The 18188-nt window shown below is 44.7% G+C and overlaps 1 protein-coding gene across 1 annotated transcript in view; it reads right to left on the reverse strand.

The window, feature by feature from the left end:
• Positions 1-476: 476 nt before the first annotated feature.
• LOC143286090 (uncharacterized) overlaps positions 477-18188 on the reverse strand; it is a 321429-nt gene continuing 303717 nt past the window's right edge. Inside the window, exons 8-13 of the mRNA XM_076593674.1 lie at positions 17107-17301; positions 12948-13160; positions 10583-10720; positions 9557-9598; positions 7150-7284; positions 477-5064 (exon numbers count right to left, since the gene is read on the reverse strand). Coding sequence (XP_076449789.1) covers positions 4943-5064; positions 7150-7284; positions 9557-9598; positions 10583-10720; positions 12948-13160; positions 17107-17301 — 845 coding nt within the window. The 3' untranslated portion in view covers positions 477-4942. The remainder of the gene's footprint in view (positions 5065-7149; positions 7285-9556; positions 9599-10582; positions 10721-12947; positions 13161-17106; positions 17302-18188) is intronic.

Below are 18188 nucleotides of genomic sequence, written 5' to 3' on the forward strand. Positions count from 1 at the left end.
GTAACTTCTGAGGGTGAAGCGATGAGCATCTGTCAGGTGGGTTTCCTGGATACAGATGTGTGTGGATGTGTGTGTGTGTGTGTGGTGTCGGTAGGTGCACGTGTCCATGTGTATGTGTATATTAATTCTTGGGTCATTGGGGATTCTGGCTTGTGCGTAGGACTGATGTGTTCACTTCTGTGTTCACAAATGTTTTCGGTCAGCATGTGAGCAAGCAACTTGAATATTTTTATAGTTTTTTCGGACGTAGTTTGCACGCACGTGTGTGCTCGTATGTCCATGGGTGCGAGAACGCGTTCAAGCAAAGTGTGTGCTCGCATACCTTTGTTAGGCCATGTTTGTATTGGCGCACAGATTTGTGCATGTGACAATGAGTGTATTTATATACGTGTGTGTTGGGCAGGGACAACACGCGCGCGCACACACACACACACACACACACGTTGATAACAAAAATAGTACGAGGAAAACTGACATTGTGTCTTGAAGTTTTACTGTAACAGAAAAAATCAACATGTCAGGCATAAAATATGTAAAATTCACCATAAACAAAACGATTGTGATGACAGAAACAGATAAATTACGCGAATAATCAATGACTTCTTTCGATACAGAATATTAAGCAATAATATGTGAACAGCTGACATAAATGAAAAACAAGCTAGCAAAAAACCCATTTCATGTTCAAGGAAAATCACTGGACAAATAACAATACTCGTGTGTTAAGCGAAAACCATATACACCCAGGACTCAATAAATTACACAGAAAATGTGGACAAACTTTCATGAATATATTTCAGTACGATACGCTGTGTACAACCGTCATGCACATTGCAAAAAGCTGGAATATGTGCAAGTGTCTGTGATCACAAGTAGCATCAGGTCTGCACGAGAGAAAGAAATGAAATAAGTTTCACTTAACCGTTACATCGGTATCATGTTGGTTACAACCCTGCAGCTGATGTCAACAGAGGCTGTTGTGTCATTTCCTGCACACGCGAATTTTGAAAGATGTAAATATTGAATTTAAAGATCAGAAGGTGAGAGTTCGCGAGCGAGAAGCAGAGTCTGAGAAATTCCAGAACAGAATTGTTAGTCACGAACACCCAAATGGAACCAGTGGCACATAAGACGTCCCTAAGAGAGACTTGTCCGTCACACAGGTCCCCGTGTACAAATGTGAAAGGCCACAAAAGATTTACGGGCGATCAAGTTTGAGTCGAGATCAGACAGAAGCGTTCCTCTGGTCAACTACAAACTCATATAAACTGAAATTCAACGCAGAACCACACGGTCGAAATGTTGTACGCACAGTTAGTTCAGTTACATAAAGATGAAACCGGGTAGCGACAGCCCATCATGGTACGCTGTGTAAAGCTATCTAAAACACGTGAAATGCGTGTATCTATGCACATAAAACTGTTGTGCTTTCCAACACAGAAAAAAATCAGGAAAAATCATGCTTGTGGCAGACTCCCTTTGCCATTTCGATTTAATCTGAAAGAATGTGAGCTTTTAAAGATGGAAAATGTTTAAAGCGGTTGTAAGCTTTCTTTGGTACACGGAGCTACCAGTTGCGAAATTGAGAGGTACTGTAGAGTTTCTTTGGCACCAACACAGAGGTAAAGGGAAGGTATGTCCCCTCTTTATGAAAACTTGTCACCCGTACTTGACTTCCTTCCAGATCCCTCTCGAGATTCTGAATGTAATATGAGCAGTTAAATGTATTTCTTTGCTCGCAGTCGTGTTGCCGAGTTTAACTTGAAGCCAAGTACGGACCACGTCAGATTATTTCAAGGCCTCTGAAACGAGATCACACAGTTTAGAGGGACTGTAGAATCTTTGGACTGACCAGCAATTTACCCACTGGAATATACATAAGGACAAAAACTCATCAATGTACAAATGTATGTGTAAAATGAATGGTTCAGTCAGTCCTTTACATTCATTCCAACAGATAATGTCGTGTCCACGTGCAAACCAAGTGTTAATTCAATCTCAACAAAAGCACACTGCCGATTATCGGGCATATGTATACCATAAATTTACAGAAACAGAAAGCTAATCCGTTTGCTGTCAAACATCAACAACATAATATATTGATTTCTGGAAACATCACGCACACGTGAAACACTCAAAGGCAAAAACATCTTCAGCAAAACAACAATTAGGCTTTTAACTTTGGTGGAGAAAAGGTAAACTTGCAAAAAGCTGGACAATGAAAATTTTATTTATGTTGGCAATCAATCAGTCTCCCCGCCCCCTTCTCTGCTCCCTCTGTCTCCCATCTCCTCTCACCATGTCAGTCTCCAACACTCAGAAATAACAAACTCATACAAGTTCACGCTTGTTCACAATTAATTAAAGGAGAGCCTGACAAGGGAAGAAAACACAAGTTTGAGAAGAGGCATGTGAAGAGAGAAAGACGGCGAAGAGGAATCTGATACTGAGACACAGGAGGAGGAGGTTCAGCTCAGTTTGGTTCCTCAAGGAGGCGTCACTGCGTTCAGACCAATCCATACACGCTACACCACATCGGCCAAGCGGATGCCTGACCAGCAGCGTAAACCAAAGTGCTTAGGCTTTGAGAAATACAAAGATAAAAAAAACAACCCAAAAAAGAATTAGAATAAATAATAAAGGTAAACAAAAGAATAAACGGAAAGATGAATATAAACAATGATAACAATATAAGTACATTAAAATATAGTGCAGGGAAAGATAAGTGGAAAGCAAAAGATTGAAAAAAACATGAAAGAAAATGGGCCACGCCCAGTGAACCCCTATCGTGCGCACCCACACGTGTACACCGAACCAAGCATAAAAATGCACACACACACACACATACATGATGAGGAGACTGAGGGGAAAAGGACAAAAGGGAAATGACATCGAGAGACGAAGGGGGATGGAGGGGGCAGAGATGGGATGAACAAATGAATTTTTATCTTTTTGAGGACAACAGAATAAGCAAACCATGCTCCCCCCCCCCTCCCCCATACGGCAAGAGTGAAAACAAAAACGTAAAAAAAGACAGATAATTGGCATTAAGAAAAGCGAAGGTTGGTGGGGGTTATAAAGAGCATGAGATTAAAGAAAGAGGAGAAATTTGTCAAGTCAGTTAAGGTAGAGGATTTGGGAAACGCAAGGGAGAAAAGCAGATTTGAACAGGATGGGGAAAATTGGAAGAGTGGAGAGAATGTCAAGATAAACCGATAACTTAAAGGGTTTAGAGAAAAAGAAGAAAGAAAAGGAACACGGGATGAGGCAAGGGAAGAGAAATGAAACAAGGATCAAGGACAGGACCCAACTCGGACAAACAATACACTGTTGTGATCAGCACAAACTGCACAGCACCTACACCAATAATTTTATGCAGACTTCACAAACGGTTAAAGACCACTTAGAAAAAACGCTGGCATGTGTTTCATAAAGTGTTAAACAGATTAGAGAGATGACGAATTGTGCAGGCTGCAAGTGGTATGCCACCGGCCTCAAACTGAATTCACAAAGGGCTCTTTTCAAGCACGCGATACCATGCGTTTAAAAAATCGACATTCCAGCCCAACAGATGTACAGCTATCCGATATTTCATAAACGAAAGCAGTTGCTTTTCAATGTAAAAATAAAAGGAAATTCACATGCGATAAATCACCCCTCGTTGTGAGTGGTACTTATTACTTTTACTGCATGTACCGCTTTTTGTCGAAATTTCAGCATCATTTCACCATGTTCCGAGAAAATAATGGGTGCCAGTTTCCAAGAGGTCCCTAACTTTTTGTGAACCCAGGGTTTCCAAGAGGTCCTTAACTTTCTTGTCAACCCATAGGTGTGAAGGGTACCGCGACACGGATAAGTTTAGGAACTATGTCAATCAACGGCAAGGGGATACCGGGAATCCGGTGACGGAACCATTGCAGGGCCGGTGTCCCCAGTGGAACACACACTGTCGTTGACGGCACCATCAGGGCAGTTTGGGCACTGTCAGGTTCTGAAATATAATATCCGCTGCCCTCCCATCCCACCTACAGTCACCCCCGACCCTCCAAATTAAGCCAGTCCCCAATGACACCACCTCCTTCCACCAACAAAGGAGGAAATAAAAAGCCAACGTGGCAGGTGCATTTTCCAGTAGTCGATTGCCTTTTACTTGAGCTGTTTAAGTCTCGATCTCAATGTAAAAAGAAAAAAAAAAGGATAATGCCTTCGGTTGGGACAGTTTCCTTGCGCCAAGATATTACCCTAAAAAAAAACAACAACAAACAAAAACAGTCACATGTAACACCTTGAGGCTTAAAGCTGAAACCGCACGCACACATACACACAGGATGCACACCGTGAATGGATAATCCACTTGGCTACACTTTTCAGATGTCTTCACTTGGTGTTGTCACACATTTAAATGAATATGTACAACTATCTCCTTTTGAAGATAGCTTCCACACACATCGGAAGAGTGTATTTTGTTGTTCTTTTGTTGTATTTTTCACAAACATCTGAACAGGCATTTCAAACCTTTGAAACACAACTCCCTGGCAGACGTTCGTGAGGACACGTTCTCCCACTTACGTCATTACCCACTGTAAAACACTGCTTGATTTACGTTATCATTTCCGCCCAAAACGCAGGGCAATGCAAAAGAACAGTTCAAGGTTCACCAGTTTGGTCAATAACATTTTAGTGTTTTTGTCTCGTATTCCAAGGATCACGAAATGTCCATCACACGCTGTGTCTTCCCTTCTTGTCACATGGTTCACCATTCCGGTCAATCACATAATATACCCCGTCTTCATGTCATCACAATACTGAAGGAAGTATCACCACTCATTGTACATCAACATGGAAGGGGGTGGGGGAGGAGGGGGTTGGAGGGGGTTGGAGGAGAAGTGAACTGGGCCCGGGGGGTGTCTCTGCCGTCACACAAGACGTCCGGACACTGACGCTATCTGCTGGCCTGTAGCACGAGTGTCAGCATGCACACGGCACTGAGCACGAGCACTGAGGTCAGGCGAGGCCTATGGACGTCATCAGCCCCCGAATAGATGGTCATCTGCGTCGTCACATCTGCAACACACACACACACACACACACACACGCACGCACGCACAAACACGCACACACAGATGATCTATGAAAAACAAGAATCTTGACAACATGAACGAGACAATCTTACAATATCGAATGTAAAATGCGATGGTTTTCTTTTTCATCCTCACTCTTCCGTCAAAAAAACAACAAAACCTGTATCTAACTTGCTCGTGGGAATCACACTCCAGGACCCGAATAAGAAAACAGAAAGTCAAGGAATTCTTTTTCAGTCAAACCTGCATTTCCTGTTGACACCTTTCAAACGATCGGTTTCTGACGGGGTTTAGCAGTTGTGTGATGTTTTCAATGCTTTTCATAAATGTATCCACTCCTCACCCCCTGAAATGCTTGCTGTTAGTCAGTCTACCGTTCCTCTGTTCTATTTTTGCCATGATATCCTCTATAACCATAGCCGAGTGGTTAAAGCGTGGACTTTCAATCTGAGGGTCCCGGATTCGAATCTCGGTAACGGCGCCTGGTGGATAAAGGGTGGAGATTTTTCCTATCTCCCAGGTAAACATATGTGCAGACCTGCTAGTGCCTGAACCCTAATCGTGTGTATACGCACGCAGAAGTTCAAATACCACGTTGAAGATCCTATAATCCATGTCAGCATTCGGTGGGTTATGGAAACAAGAACATACCCAGCATGCACATCCCCGGAAACGAAGTATGGCTGCCTACATGGCGGGGTAAATAAACAAAATGGTCACACATATAAAATGTTACACGTCTGTGTATGTCTGTGCCTGAAATCTTACTGAATGTCACAGGAAACGATCCATGAGCGCCCAGTGACAGTTGTCAATCGGCTCTACCCAGGTAGGCAGCCTGTTTTGCAAATGAACTCCAATGGGCATTATATAAGTATCTATATCATAATCATAATCCCCTCTGCTGATAGGAGAAGGCATGTCCACCTAATTTCCTTCCTTTGAGTCGTCATTTACACAGTTCCACAACATCCAGTGCCGCACACACTACCCATGCTGCATCCTATTCGTAGTACCCCTGTTAGTCTTTACCCTGCGGTCAAATTTGGCTGGTGCAGATCGACCTCTGGGTCAATGCAGCCTCGAATGACAACTGACCTCTCCATGCTGGGTTTTTACCTTTGTCGTAATGGATCTGGGCGCCCTTCTTGGTTAGCTTGAAATGACTCCCAGCGGTAATTTGAACCAGTTAGAGTCGATACAGGCTATCAAAATACATCGCTCTTCATGTTCACTTCAGTAAAGTTGTGAGGGAGACAGTGGTCAGTAAAGGTTCACCCAGAACAGCCCCCCCCACGCCCCCTCCCCTTTAAGAAGAAGAAGAAGAAGCTATTTCAAACTGTGTGCAGAGGGTATTTTCCATCCACGGAGGGCGTGGGAATCGAACTTGACAAGACACTAAGTGACCACGGTTGTCATTCGAGGCTAGCCCACATTGACCCCGGGTAAAATCCAGAAGGGGGTTGTTTTTGAGTTTACACCTGCGGAAAGTGGTCTTTGCGAGATGCCATCAAAGGCTGGAATGAGCTGCCAGGGGAAACTGACACTGCACCCCCCCCCACCCCCCCAAACCCAGCAACTCTTTCAGACCTTCCAGTCAAGAGTGATACATGATAATCTCCCCCTCTTAGACGAGAACCATTTGTTTTACTGTTCTACCTGCCAGTCCCACCCAAAAGCAGCGAGGAAAAAAAAAAAAAGATGAAAGAAAGGAAAAGAAAGGAGAACTTTCATTCTGAAGAGCGTGAGCACATTATATACAGGAGGAGAAGAAAAACCGAAATATGATAAGCCTCAGTACAACTAACCCGTACAATGAGTAAAGCAAACTCATGTGAACCAGAAACATTTGTTTTATGATTTTTAACATTTAAAACATCACAAGCCGCTTGCAAAGATAAGGATGAGGAAGAGTAAGATTAAGAAAAAAAATGTTGGAGAACGAAGAAAGAACGACAGAAAATGAGAAGACGAAACAGTGGGGGTGGGGGTCCTAAACAGAAATTTTGTCAAGAATATAACTAAAACCACACACACACACACACACACAGAGTCACGGTGAACTCACAACAGGACTGCTCGTCCTCCCCGTCCACGCAGTCTTGCACGCCGTCACACACCATGCTGGTTGCAAGGCAACGCCGGTCCACGCGGCACGTGAAGCCCGAACACACCGTGGTCCTGGCCCCGGGCGGCTCGGCGGCTGTGGGGAGAAGAGGACAGCACTCCACCATCATGGTGCACACTGTGGTGCTATCTTAGGGTCACAGACACCATCATGGTGCACACTGTGGTGCTATCTTAGAGTCATGGTGCACACTGTGGTGCTATCTTAGGGTCATAGACACCATCATGGTGCACACTGTGGTGCTATCTTAGAGTCATGGTGCACACTGTGGTGCTATCTTAGGGTCATAGACACCATGGTGCACACTGTGGTGCTATCTTAGGGTCACAGACACCATCATGGTGCACACTGTGGTGCTATCTTAGAGTCATGGTGCACACTGTGGTGCTATCTTAGGGTCATAGACACCATCATGGTGCACACTGTGGTGCTATCTTAGGGTCACAGACACCATCATGGTGCACACTGTGGTGCTATCTTAGGGTTATAGACACCATGGTGCACACTGTCGTGCTATCTTAGGGTCACAGACACCATCATGGTGCACACTGTGGTGCTATCTTAGGGTCATGGTACACACTGTGGTGCTATCTTAGGGTCATGGTACACACTGTGGTGCTATCTTAGGGTCACAGACACCATCATGGTGCACACTGTGGTGCTATCTTAGGGTCATGGTGCACACTGTGGTGCTATCTTAGGGTCACAGACACCATGGTGCACACTGTGGTGCTATCTTAGGGTCACAGACACCATCATGGTGCACACTGTGGTGCTATCTTAGGGTCATGGTGCACACTGTGGTGCTATCTTAGGGTCACAGACACCATCATGGTGCACACTGTGGTGCTATCTTAGGGTCACAGACACCATTATGGTGCACACTGTGGTGCTATCTTAGGGTCATAGACACCATGGTGCACACTGTGGTGCTATCTTAGGGTCACAGACACCATCATGGTGCACACTGTGGTGCTATCTTAGGGTCACAGACACCATCATGGTGCACACTGTGGTGCTATCTTAGGGTCACAGACACCATTATGGTGCACACTGTGGTGCTATCTTAGAGTCATTGACACCATCATGGTGTGTGTGTGTGTGTGTGTGTGTGTGTGTGTGTGTGTGTGTGTGTGTGTGTGTTTACATCCAGTCCCCGTCATGAACAGGGCTACACTACCCAATACTAGAGAGAAAAGGAAAAAGAGGGAAAGAGAAAGGGACACTGTATGGTCTTTTCTCAGGACAGAGAGTGGTAGAGAAAAGGGGAAAGAAGGACTGAGACTTGGTGTAGTGTTTAATCAGAACAGAGACAGGAGACAGTGGGAGACAAAAGGAGAAAGAGCTAGAGACATGGCGTGGTAGCTACTCAGGACAGAGAGGGGGACAGAGAAATGGAGGGAGAAAGACAGAAAGAGGGAAAGAGACACGGTATGGTGTTTTTCTCAGGAAGGAGAGAGGAATGAGTGGGAGACAGAGAAATGAAGGGAGAAAGACAGAAAGAGGGAAAGAGACACGGTATGGTGTTTTTCTCAGGAAGGAGAGAGGAATGAGTGGGAGACAGAGAAATGAAGGGAGAAAGACAGAAAGAGGGAAAAGACATGGCGTGGTGTTTACTCAGGAAAGAGAGAGGAGTGAGGGGGAGACAGAGAAGAGAAGGAAGAAAGACGGAAAGGGATATGGTGTGGTGTTTTCTCAGAACAGGACATGGAGAGATGGGGGGTGGGGTCAGGGTGGAAGGAGGAATAAGGTAGCAATAAAGAAAAAAAAAGTTAACAAAACATGGAAAGAAAAATACAGAGTAGGGAAAAGAAGGGAGAGTGAAGTAGTGAGAATATAAATCAAATTTCAGAGAGATGAATGGGGAGGGGGGGGGGAGAGTGACAGTTAGGAGGAACGATGTCAATTACAGTCCCATTAACAATCTAGTTTCTATGTTTCATGTTTTTCATGCTCTCGTACCTTAATTCATGCCAAATATATTGGTAAAAGATGCTCAGAGACGCAGGATATGCGCTAATTGAACATAACAACAACAGCAATACTAGTACTACTACACTTTTATTACTAGTAGTAGTAGTAGTTGTTGTTGTTGTTGTTGTCCACTTGAAACAGAATGAAAAACATTATACCAGGCATGAAAAGTTAAGGGCCACACTGATTTGAAGGGAATGTTCTTCAAATTTTGAATGTATCCTAGTTGTATTACAAAGGAATACATTTACATATTTGTCCTGGATTTGCATTTTTATTTATTTATTTCTCTTATCCTGTTAAATTATCCACAATAATGCTCAAACAAACGTGCGCGCTCGCACACAAACAGTGATAAACATTTCATACTTACCAACGTATGGCATACTCCACTTGAAACTGAGCCGCCACAGAGCTGTAAAGGGGAAAAACAGGTGATTAGTGACGGGTGGTATTACAGCACAGTTCTCTCCCTTACTCTGTGGAGCACACGTCCAATCATGAAGTAAAACACTCGGAGGCGCTCTCTCTCTCTCTCTCTCTCTCTCTCTCTCTCTCACACACACACACACACACACACACACACACACTGCACAGGCTTGTCACATTCGCACACACACGCGCTCATGCAAACACACACACGCGCACACACACACACACACACACAAACACACACACACACACTTGATAAACTGATAAAGGTCGGCAGAGCCGCGGGAACCTAAGTGATCGAAGGCAGAAAAAAAAGCATGACAAAAAAAGTGAGAATTTTTGAAGGGATGACTTCAAGGTGTCAAATCATATGAACTCATCCATATACTCTGCACCACATCTGCTGCATAACACACACACACACACACACACACACACACACACACACACAGATGCGTACATACACACAGCAGAAAGACCACCATCACCACCACACTAGCACCCGGGGTAACGGACAGAGCCAGGTATATACATGTATTTCCCACATTCACCAGCATCTTCTCCCCCTCTACTAAACCTTGGAACGCTAAGCATCTGGATAACAATAAACTGATGTCCCGTGTTTAGCAGTGCAGTCAGCGCACATAAAAGACCCCATTGCAACAAAAAGTTGCCCTTGGCAAAATTCTTCAAAGAAGTCAACTTTGACAGGAACACTGACAAATACAGTTGCATGCAGAAAACAAAAGGAAAAAAAATGGTTGAGCTGCAACGTAGCGACGTGCTCTCCCTGGGCAGAACAGCCCGGATTTACAAAGATATATCTTCGTTCGTTCTTTAGTTCAACATCTTTTCACTGTAAGTGATATTAGACGATCAGATAAATCTGTTGTGACAAAGAGTAGATACAATACAACACGGTGCAATACATGGCAATACAATGCAATACGATATGAAAATACCATACCTGACATGGAGCAATCGAGGGCGGGGCTCTCATCGGACTGGTCACCACAGTGGTCAATGCCGTCACACATGAGGTCCTGGTCAATGCACAGCAGGTTGTGACACAGGTAGTCAAACAGCCCCGGGCACCCCGTTCCTTCTGAAACACCAAAACACAATGGTGAAAAACATCAGAAACAACAACAACAAAACAAAAAACAGTGCATTAATTATCATGCATTATTAGCCTGCATTATTTTGTTATCAAGTCGAACATATTCACATTTCTCCCCTTCTTCTCTTTCCAGTCAGTTTCGTTTCGAAGACGGAAAAAGTTGTAAATATTGGTTTAAATAACCTTGTCAATATCATACTCTATATTTATTACCCTTTCGAATGCTCCAATGTAAGAGTGCAGCCGAAAAAATGTTGAGTGTATATATCACACTGTTATTAACCAATTACCACTTTACCGTCTTCGAAACGAAAGAATACAGGGGAAGCAATGTGGCACTGCCGTCATGTCAATATGGAGGAAGGTGACAGTATGCATAAGATGCTCATCTGCCAACACCGTGTCCTTGGGGATCTGGGTTCAATTCCCACTCTCCACCTCTCTCCCTAATTTGATTGAAATGACAGTCAAACTGAGCGTCTAGTCATTCAGATGAGACGATAAACCAAGGTTCCGTGTGCAGCACGCATTTGACGCACTTAAAAAGAACCCTTGGCAACAAAAGGGTTGTCTTCTGGCAAAAAATATCTTGGAATAAATCCACTCTGGCAGGCACACAAATGTACATGCATGCACTCAAGGCCTGCTAAGCGCGTTGGGTTACATTGCTGTTAGGCATTTGCCTGGCAGATGTGGTGTAGCGAGTATGGATTTGTCCGAACGCAGTGAAACCTCCTTGAGAAACCGAAGCTATCGTGTCAAGGCCAACAATGCATGAACTGGTACCCTCCCAAAGTAGTTAGAAGAGTGTGCACAAGATTAAGACCGTGCACTCACAAAGCTTGCACACGACAGCTTTATGAAGTGAGCCACCGCAGCAGAAGTATCGCCGATGTGGGCGAAAAGAGGAAGGCAGCAGCTGCAGTATCCCAAATGCCCGGGCAGTTTCCCTGCCCTCACTGGAGACGCCCAGACACACCCACAATGGGACGCCAAAGACATTTCAGTCCACGCCAAACCGGACAGTGGCACTACCTCGTGATTGTCGGACACGAAGCACTGCCAAGAGGTATTATCACGTCATGTCAGTGGAGGAGGCAGGAAGTTTAATCAGTTAATTATCCAGCAGTACCAGGATATAATTGGTGGTCTTTGGCAGAAGCGAATAATTTGAAAATGTCTTAACAGAACCCCCCGCCCCCTCCATCCCGCCTCCCCCCCCACTCTCTCTCTCCACCTCTCTGTACACACACACACACACACACTCTCTCTCTCCTTCCCTCTCTCCCTCCCTCTATATATCTGTCTATCTCTCTCTCTATAAAGATGAAAACAACAAGTCTATTTCTTTATCGTTTACGACAGAATGTGATAAATTGTATGTTGATAGAAAAAGGAGGAGGATGGCGATGACGATGATGACAATGCTGCTATAGAGGTCCATTTAGGTCTGGGACTACGTAACACGGCTGTGCTCTCTCTCTCTCTCTCTCTCTCTCTCTCTCTCTCTCTCTCTCTCAGCGTTTTATGCAAGACGGGCACTGCCTCCATGACCTTCGCAGATATGTTTTATCATGCAAACCGATGTCGTTAATGCTTTTTCCCCTTTTCTTGATTTTTTAAACATTTATTTTTATCATTTATTATTGTTACTTTTAAAAAGATTAAGTTGACATTGTTGATTATATTTATAGTATACTGCAACAACAGTTCACTCTAGCATTGTCAGCATGATCAGTTGTAACGGGTCATATGTTTCATACAATAAAATTATTGCGCTCTTGCGTTCTTGCGCTCTCTCTCTCTCTCTCACTCTGTGTATATATAATTATATACATTTGTTGTAGTTTTATGCCGTAGCTGTGTATGCAGACAGAGAGGGGAGGCGAGGACAGTGGCATGGTGAAGTATTTCAACTTCCTGGTCCATGTTCTGTTACATGGGAGAAGTACATGTGTGAGGTTTTTTTAAACAAAACGTTTCAATCCTATGGTCCTCGCTGAGGTGTCATAATATGAATATGACTAAAGCAACAACATATATGTTATATTTATATATTTCTTTCTTATTAAAACGAAACCTAAACAGTCATTAGCATAGGTGAAAGATATCACACACACATCCCCTCAATCAACCCATCCACATAAAATAACCGACAGCCCTCACTCCTCATCTTCCATTCTCCCCCCCCTACACAACACAACCAACTGACCAAGCGAGACGTTTTTCACAGCGGTGAAGATGAAGGACAGTTTGTCCGTGCTGTAGAAGCCGCCACGCAGCCGCAGATAAAGCCCGGCGGTGGCGAAATAGGAGGGGGAGGCGTGCGTCAGGTTGCGCGCCGTGTAGCGGTACATGAGCGGCGCCTCGGACGTGGTGCCGTGGTGAATGTCCAGCGTGTTCATCCGGCCGTACTGCAGCCACCCTGCACAGTGACCATGATCATGATGGTGGTTTCTGCACCACTTGAGTGCAATGGCTTACACACATGGATATTCGCAATACTCTGTCTTTGATCATAATGATAATTTCTGCACCATATGAGTGCAATGGCTTACACATATGGGTATTTGCAATACTCTCTCTTCTACCGAGCTTTGTGTATAACAAGGGGAAAACTTCGCGATAGGCTGCCCGCAAGCGAGGATCGTCGCTCGACAATAGTGCAGAAAATATAATTCTATGTCGTTAGACTTAAAAAATTTCAATTACGATACGAACACACCGTTATTGTCTATACTTTAATGCAGAGATTTTCTTGTTGGCAGCAGCACGTGTCCAACATAAAAAGAAAACAACAAATAAAATGAATGAAAAAAAAGATAACTTGGATGGCACCAAATGGAAGTAGCTATATGATGATGATAACGATGATGACAGTAATGGTAACAACAATACCACTGCTACTAATATTGATAACAACAATGATGATAATAACAATCACAACAATAACAACAAAAACAACACCACTACTACTACTACAACTAACAGTAACAACAACAACAATAAAAATTAGACGATATCCACACTTTCTTCCAATAAACCATTTCTTCCCCTCCACTGTTTTACTGGCCTTCTTGACGACATTCGAAAGGGGAAGAAATGTAGAGTTGCCTGTTTCGCCGTCAGAACACTTGGGGTCCAACATATTTAATATTGCATTGTTCCGCATGGCAGAAAAGAACATTTGTACACACCCGCTTGGCTGCTATCTTTCTATTTCACATTGACATTTTCAGTATCACTGTAAATGGAGATCCCCACGTTCCCACTGGCCTACTCCATAATCATATATATATATATAATTATATGTGTGTGTATTACAGATGATGGTTCCAACCCGCCCTGTGGCCTGAGGGAAACGCCGTTCGAACTTATTCCATGATAGTGAAAGTCACACCGCGTTGGCAAAACACGCTCGGCGGCAGTCAGATCTACGGCAGAATGTTTGCCTCAAAATACCCCCCCCCCCCCACACACACACACACCCCCAAAAAAAAAGAAAAAAAAGAGTGTGGTAATATATGCCTGTCAAAAGAATACTTTCGGTCAACACAGCGAGCACTGAAAATAATGACAACGCACACTGTGCAGTCAGCCTTTTTGCAGAATCCCTCAGTCATGTTCCTGGCAGCTGGAGTTTGAATAGACTCTCTCTCTCTCTCTCTCTCTCTCTCTCTTTTTCATAATTGTACACTGAAAACAAAGCAAAACATTGCCAGGTCTTCATGTCAGTGACATCGCGTCGCGCTTATTTATGTTTCTCGTGTCGCATTGTTGAATTGGGCTGAACAGCTTAATGGCATTAAAATCCATCCTCCCCCTCTCTCTCTCTCTCTCTCTCTCTCTCTCGAACGCAGAAGACTATGGCCTCATAGAAGAAGAGCCTGTGGCTCGAAACGTCGCCTCTTTTATTCCACGTAAGTCGACTTTTACCAAGATTCTTTTGTCCACCTCTCCTTGTTCTATGGCCTCACGATTAACTGTGCGTGCAGTTGCCCTGCATCTCTGCTCGTGTTGCTGTTGTCTCCCCGTGCTAGGAGTGACAGGATGATGGGAGGGAGGGGGGGGGGAGGTGAGAGGACAGATAAGGAGGGGAGTCAGAAGAGGGATGCGGATGGAGGTCAGTTTAGGGGAGTCGGTAGGGGGGGAGAAGGGGGGCTGGGGATGAGAGAAAAGGTGGGAGAGGGTCAGAGGTGGGATGTGGAGGTGAAAGGAGGAGTGGGGATGGTCAGCAAAAGGGTGGGGGAGGACGAGGGTGGGGTGGGTAAGAACAAAGTGTGTGGGAGATGGGGGTACGGAGGCCGTCAAGGGAGGAAACCAGGGGACGTCAAAACGTCAGCACGTGAGGTTTCCACACGCAGGGCTTCACGATACAGCTGTCATGTCCGTGTCACACAACAGCACACAATGATTCAACTTTCGTCGTTTTCGTATTTCTTATTTTTTTCATAATAATTTTTTTTCTTTTAAATTCATCATTTTATTATCTTATTTTGTGCGATTTTATTTACCTGATTTTTTTTTCACGAAACCACTGTCACTTTCATGTCAAACAACAGCCAGCAAAAACACAGACACGCAAACACATGCACGCACTCACTCACACACACACACGCGCGCGCGCGCACCCACGTGGTTCCTCTGACTTGTTTCATTTTGTTTTAGTTTATTTAACTCTTTTGTTTTTATATACATATATATATTTTTCCCTTCTTATTCACTTCATTTATCATTATTTCTAAACTCCGAGAAAAAGAAGGAGAAAAAAACTTATCTTTTCACAAGACTGCACACACACACACACACACACACACACACACACACACACACACACGCACGCACGCACGCGCCAAGACAGGGTGGGGCGGGGCGAGGACGTGTAGGGGTTGTGGTCATACATGACGTGCGGTTTGTGTCACGGTGGTCGGATGGACGTCTTCGGAGCAGCCACGAATGCGCACGCATGTGCATGCGCACGTGCGTGCACGGAAGTGTACGATTGCGAAAAAGAAGAAGAAAAAAAAAGGAAAATGTGAAGGGTTACAGAGGAAGCAATCAGTCAGCCTGCCATGACGTTGATGACCCGTTTCTGGCACTGCTGCTTTTATGCTCTGGATGTGACTCCGAGAGGATGAGAATATATATATATATAACATGTTGAAAAACATTTCCATCCACTCATACGAAGGCGGGAGATAAATGATCAGGAGTACGTCTCCTGATGCTGACAACCACAGGAAATAAAGTAGATCTCAAGCAAAATAATCTTGACCACCCATCCTTCTTCTTCCAGATCCGAGGACGGTGGGGATGAAGGTGGCAGAATGGTTAATTAATTAGACGCTGAGCTGCCAATACAGAGAGTCCGCGAGGTCCTCGGCTCGAATCCCGCTTTCGCCCTTTCCCCAAGGTTTGACCGGAAAATCAAACTGAGCATCTCGTCATTTGGTGGAATCGCAAAGATAAGCATGCATTCTTAACTTTTTTCATGTTTTTATTCATGTCAAAAGCACTCAGTCACACAGTCCGAGGTCAAGTGTGAAATATGCACTTGGCGCAGTGAAAAAGAACCCTTGGCAACGATGTTGTCATTGGGCGGTAATTCTGTGAAGAAATCCACTCTGATAGGTTCACAAAGATATACATGCATGCACTCAAGGCCTGACTAAGCGTGTTGGGATAGGCAGCTGTTCGGGCATCTGCCCAGCAGATGTGGTTTAGTGTATATGATTTTTCACACAGTGACGCCTCCATAAGAAACTGAAACATTCAGGTCCGATCATCTTTTCCAAGAAATTTCTTTTACGTGTCGTTTTCGTTTTCACTTTTTGGTCAAGCTGGCTTCGGGTGGGGGTGGGGGTGGACGAGGGATGGTGGGGGAGGTGAATTTGGGTGGGAGCGGCGTGGTGAAGGGAGGGGTGAAGGAGACAGAGATAGGGGTGTCGTGTGATGGTGCGGGTATGTGCGGTTTGATGATTTTGATATCATTGCTAAAATGCCAGACTATTCAGAGACACTTTCCCAAACAAAACGTTGTTGTTGATATTGTTTTCAAGTCACGAAAAAGAAAATATTATATTGGACACGCAAGTATGCTCACACACATACGTACACACAGACACACACACACACACATAGACACACACACCACACACACACACGTTACATCAAATTCCCGAAAAAGCAAACTTTCCGATGTCAGCTCCCTCCCATTTTCTTCATTCCCTCCTCCTACCCTCGCCCACGCGCCCTTTCCATACCCCAACGCCCGCACAACTTACTCACAGCACTTCACTTCAACACCCTCTCCTACACACAGACACAGACACACACACACACCACCACCTTCCCCCTCCCCCCACACTCACCATCCCCCAGGAGGACCTCTGTCAGCCGGAGGACCACACCGTCTGCCCGGTTGTCGCTGCTGTGGCGCTTGATGAGCCAGACGCAGTCGTAGAGGGAGGGGGCGGTGGTGGCTCCCGTGAAGTCGATCATCCCACCTCCCTGCATGGAGTAGAAGGCGCTGCAGTCCGTGATGGGCTTCTGCGGCCACGAGTCGTCTGTGCAGCACAGGAATGGTATGTCGTCAACTATGACAATAATTAATTTTGGTATATTGCTACTGCGACAAGATCTTACGGGGAGGGCGTGGGGGCGAGGGGGGGGGGTGTCTTCAAGACCACCCTCCAAGGAACAGTTCAAGGAAAAAGCAGAAGGGGACGTAAAAGTAATGAAAAAGAAAAAAAAAGTGGACATATAACATCCTTGAGTGGACCGGAAAATAAAAACCACATTCGCCCAAGCTCTGGCGCTTGCCAATGACCGGGACAATACAGGTGGAGGCTTCCTGTTCTGCGACCCATCGTACAGCGCTCCTATGAACCGGGCGTGTTATGGGACCAGTAAGCAGTAAGTAAGCTAGTGCATATATATATATATATATATATATATATATATATATATATATATATATATATATATATATATATATATATATATAGTTTAGCAACGCCACTGGATCCAAATGGACTTGCTAAATCAATCCTCCAGGAGAGGGAAGGAGACGGGAGGGGAGGGGGAGGGAGGTTGAAGACAGAAAACAACAACCATCCAACCGAACAAACAAAACAAGCAAAAACAAAAAAACAAACAACAAAAGTCGATGGACTGACAACAATGCAAAATGGACGGGAAAGCAATTTGCAGAGGCCCAGGCTTTGACACACAACCAACAGACCTGGAGGAATCTGGTTAGACAGTTCTTCTGTGCGGCGCCCCAATGACTCTTCACAGAGTTATGGGAAAAGAGAAGAAGATGATGAAGAAGAAGATGGTGAAGAAGAAGAAGAAGAAGAAGAAGAAGAAGAAGAATGCATGGGTGCTGTTTCTCTCTAACCCCCCACCCCCCGCACCCCCACCCTTCCCCATCCAGATGTATCACCTGCTG

Source organism: Babylonia areolata, chromosome 9, assembly GCF_041734735.1.
Source record: "Babylonia areolata isolate BAREFJ2019XMU chromosome 9, ASM4173473v1, whole genome shotgun sequence".
Lineage (NCBI taxonomy): Eukaryota > Metazoa > Mollusca > Gastropoda > Neogastropoda > Buccinidae > Babylonia > Babylonia areolata.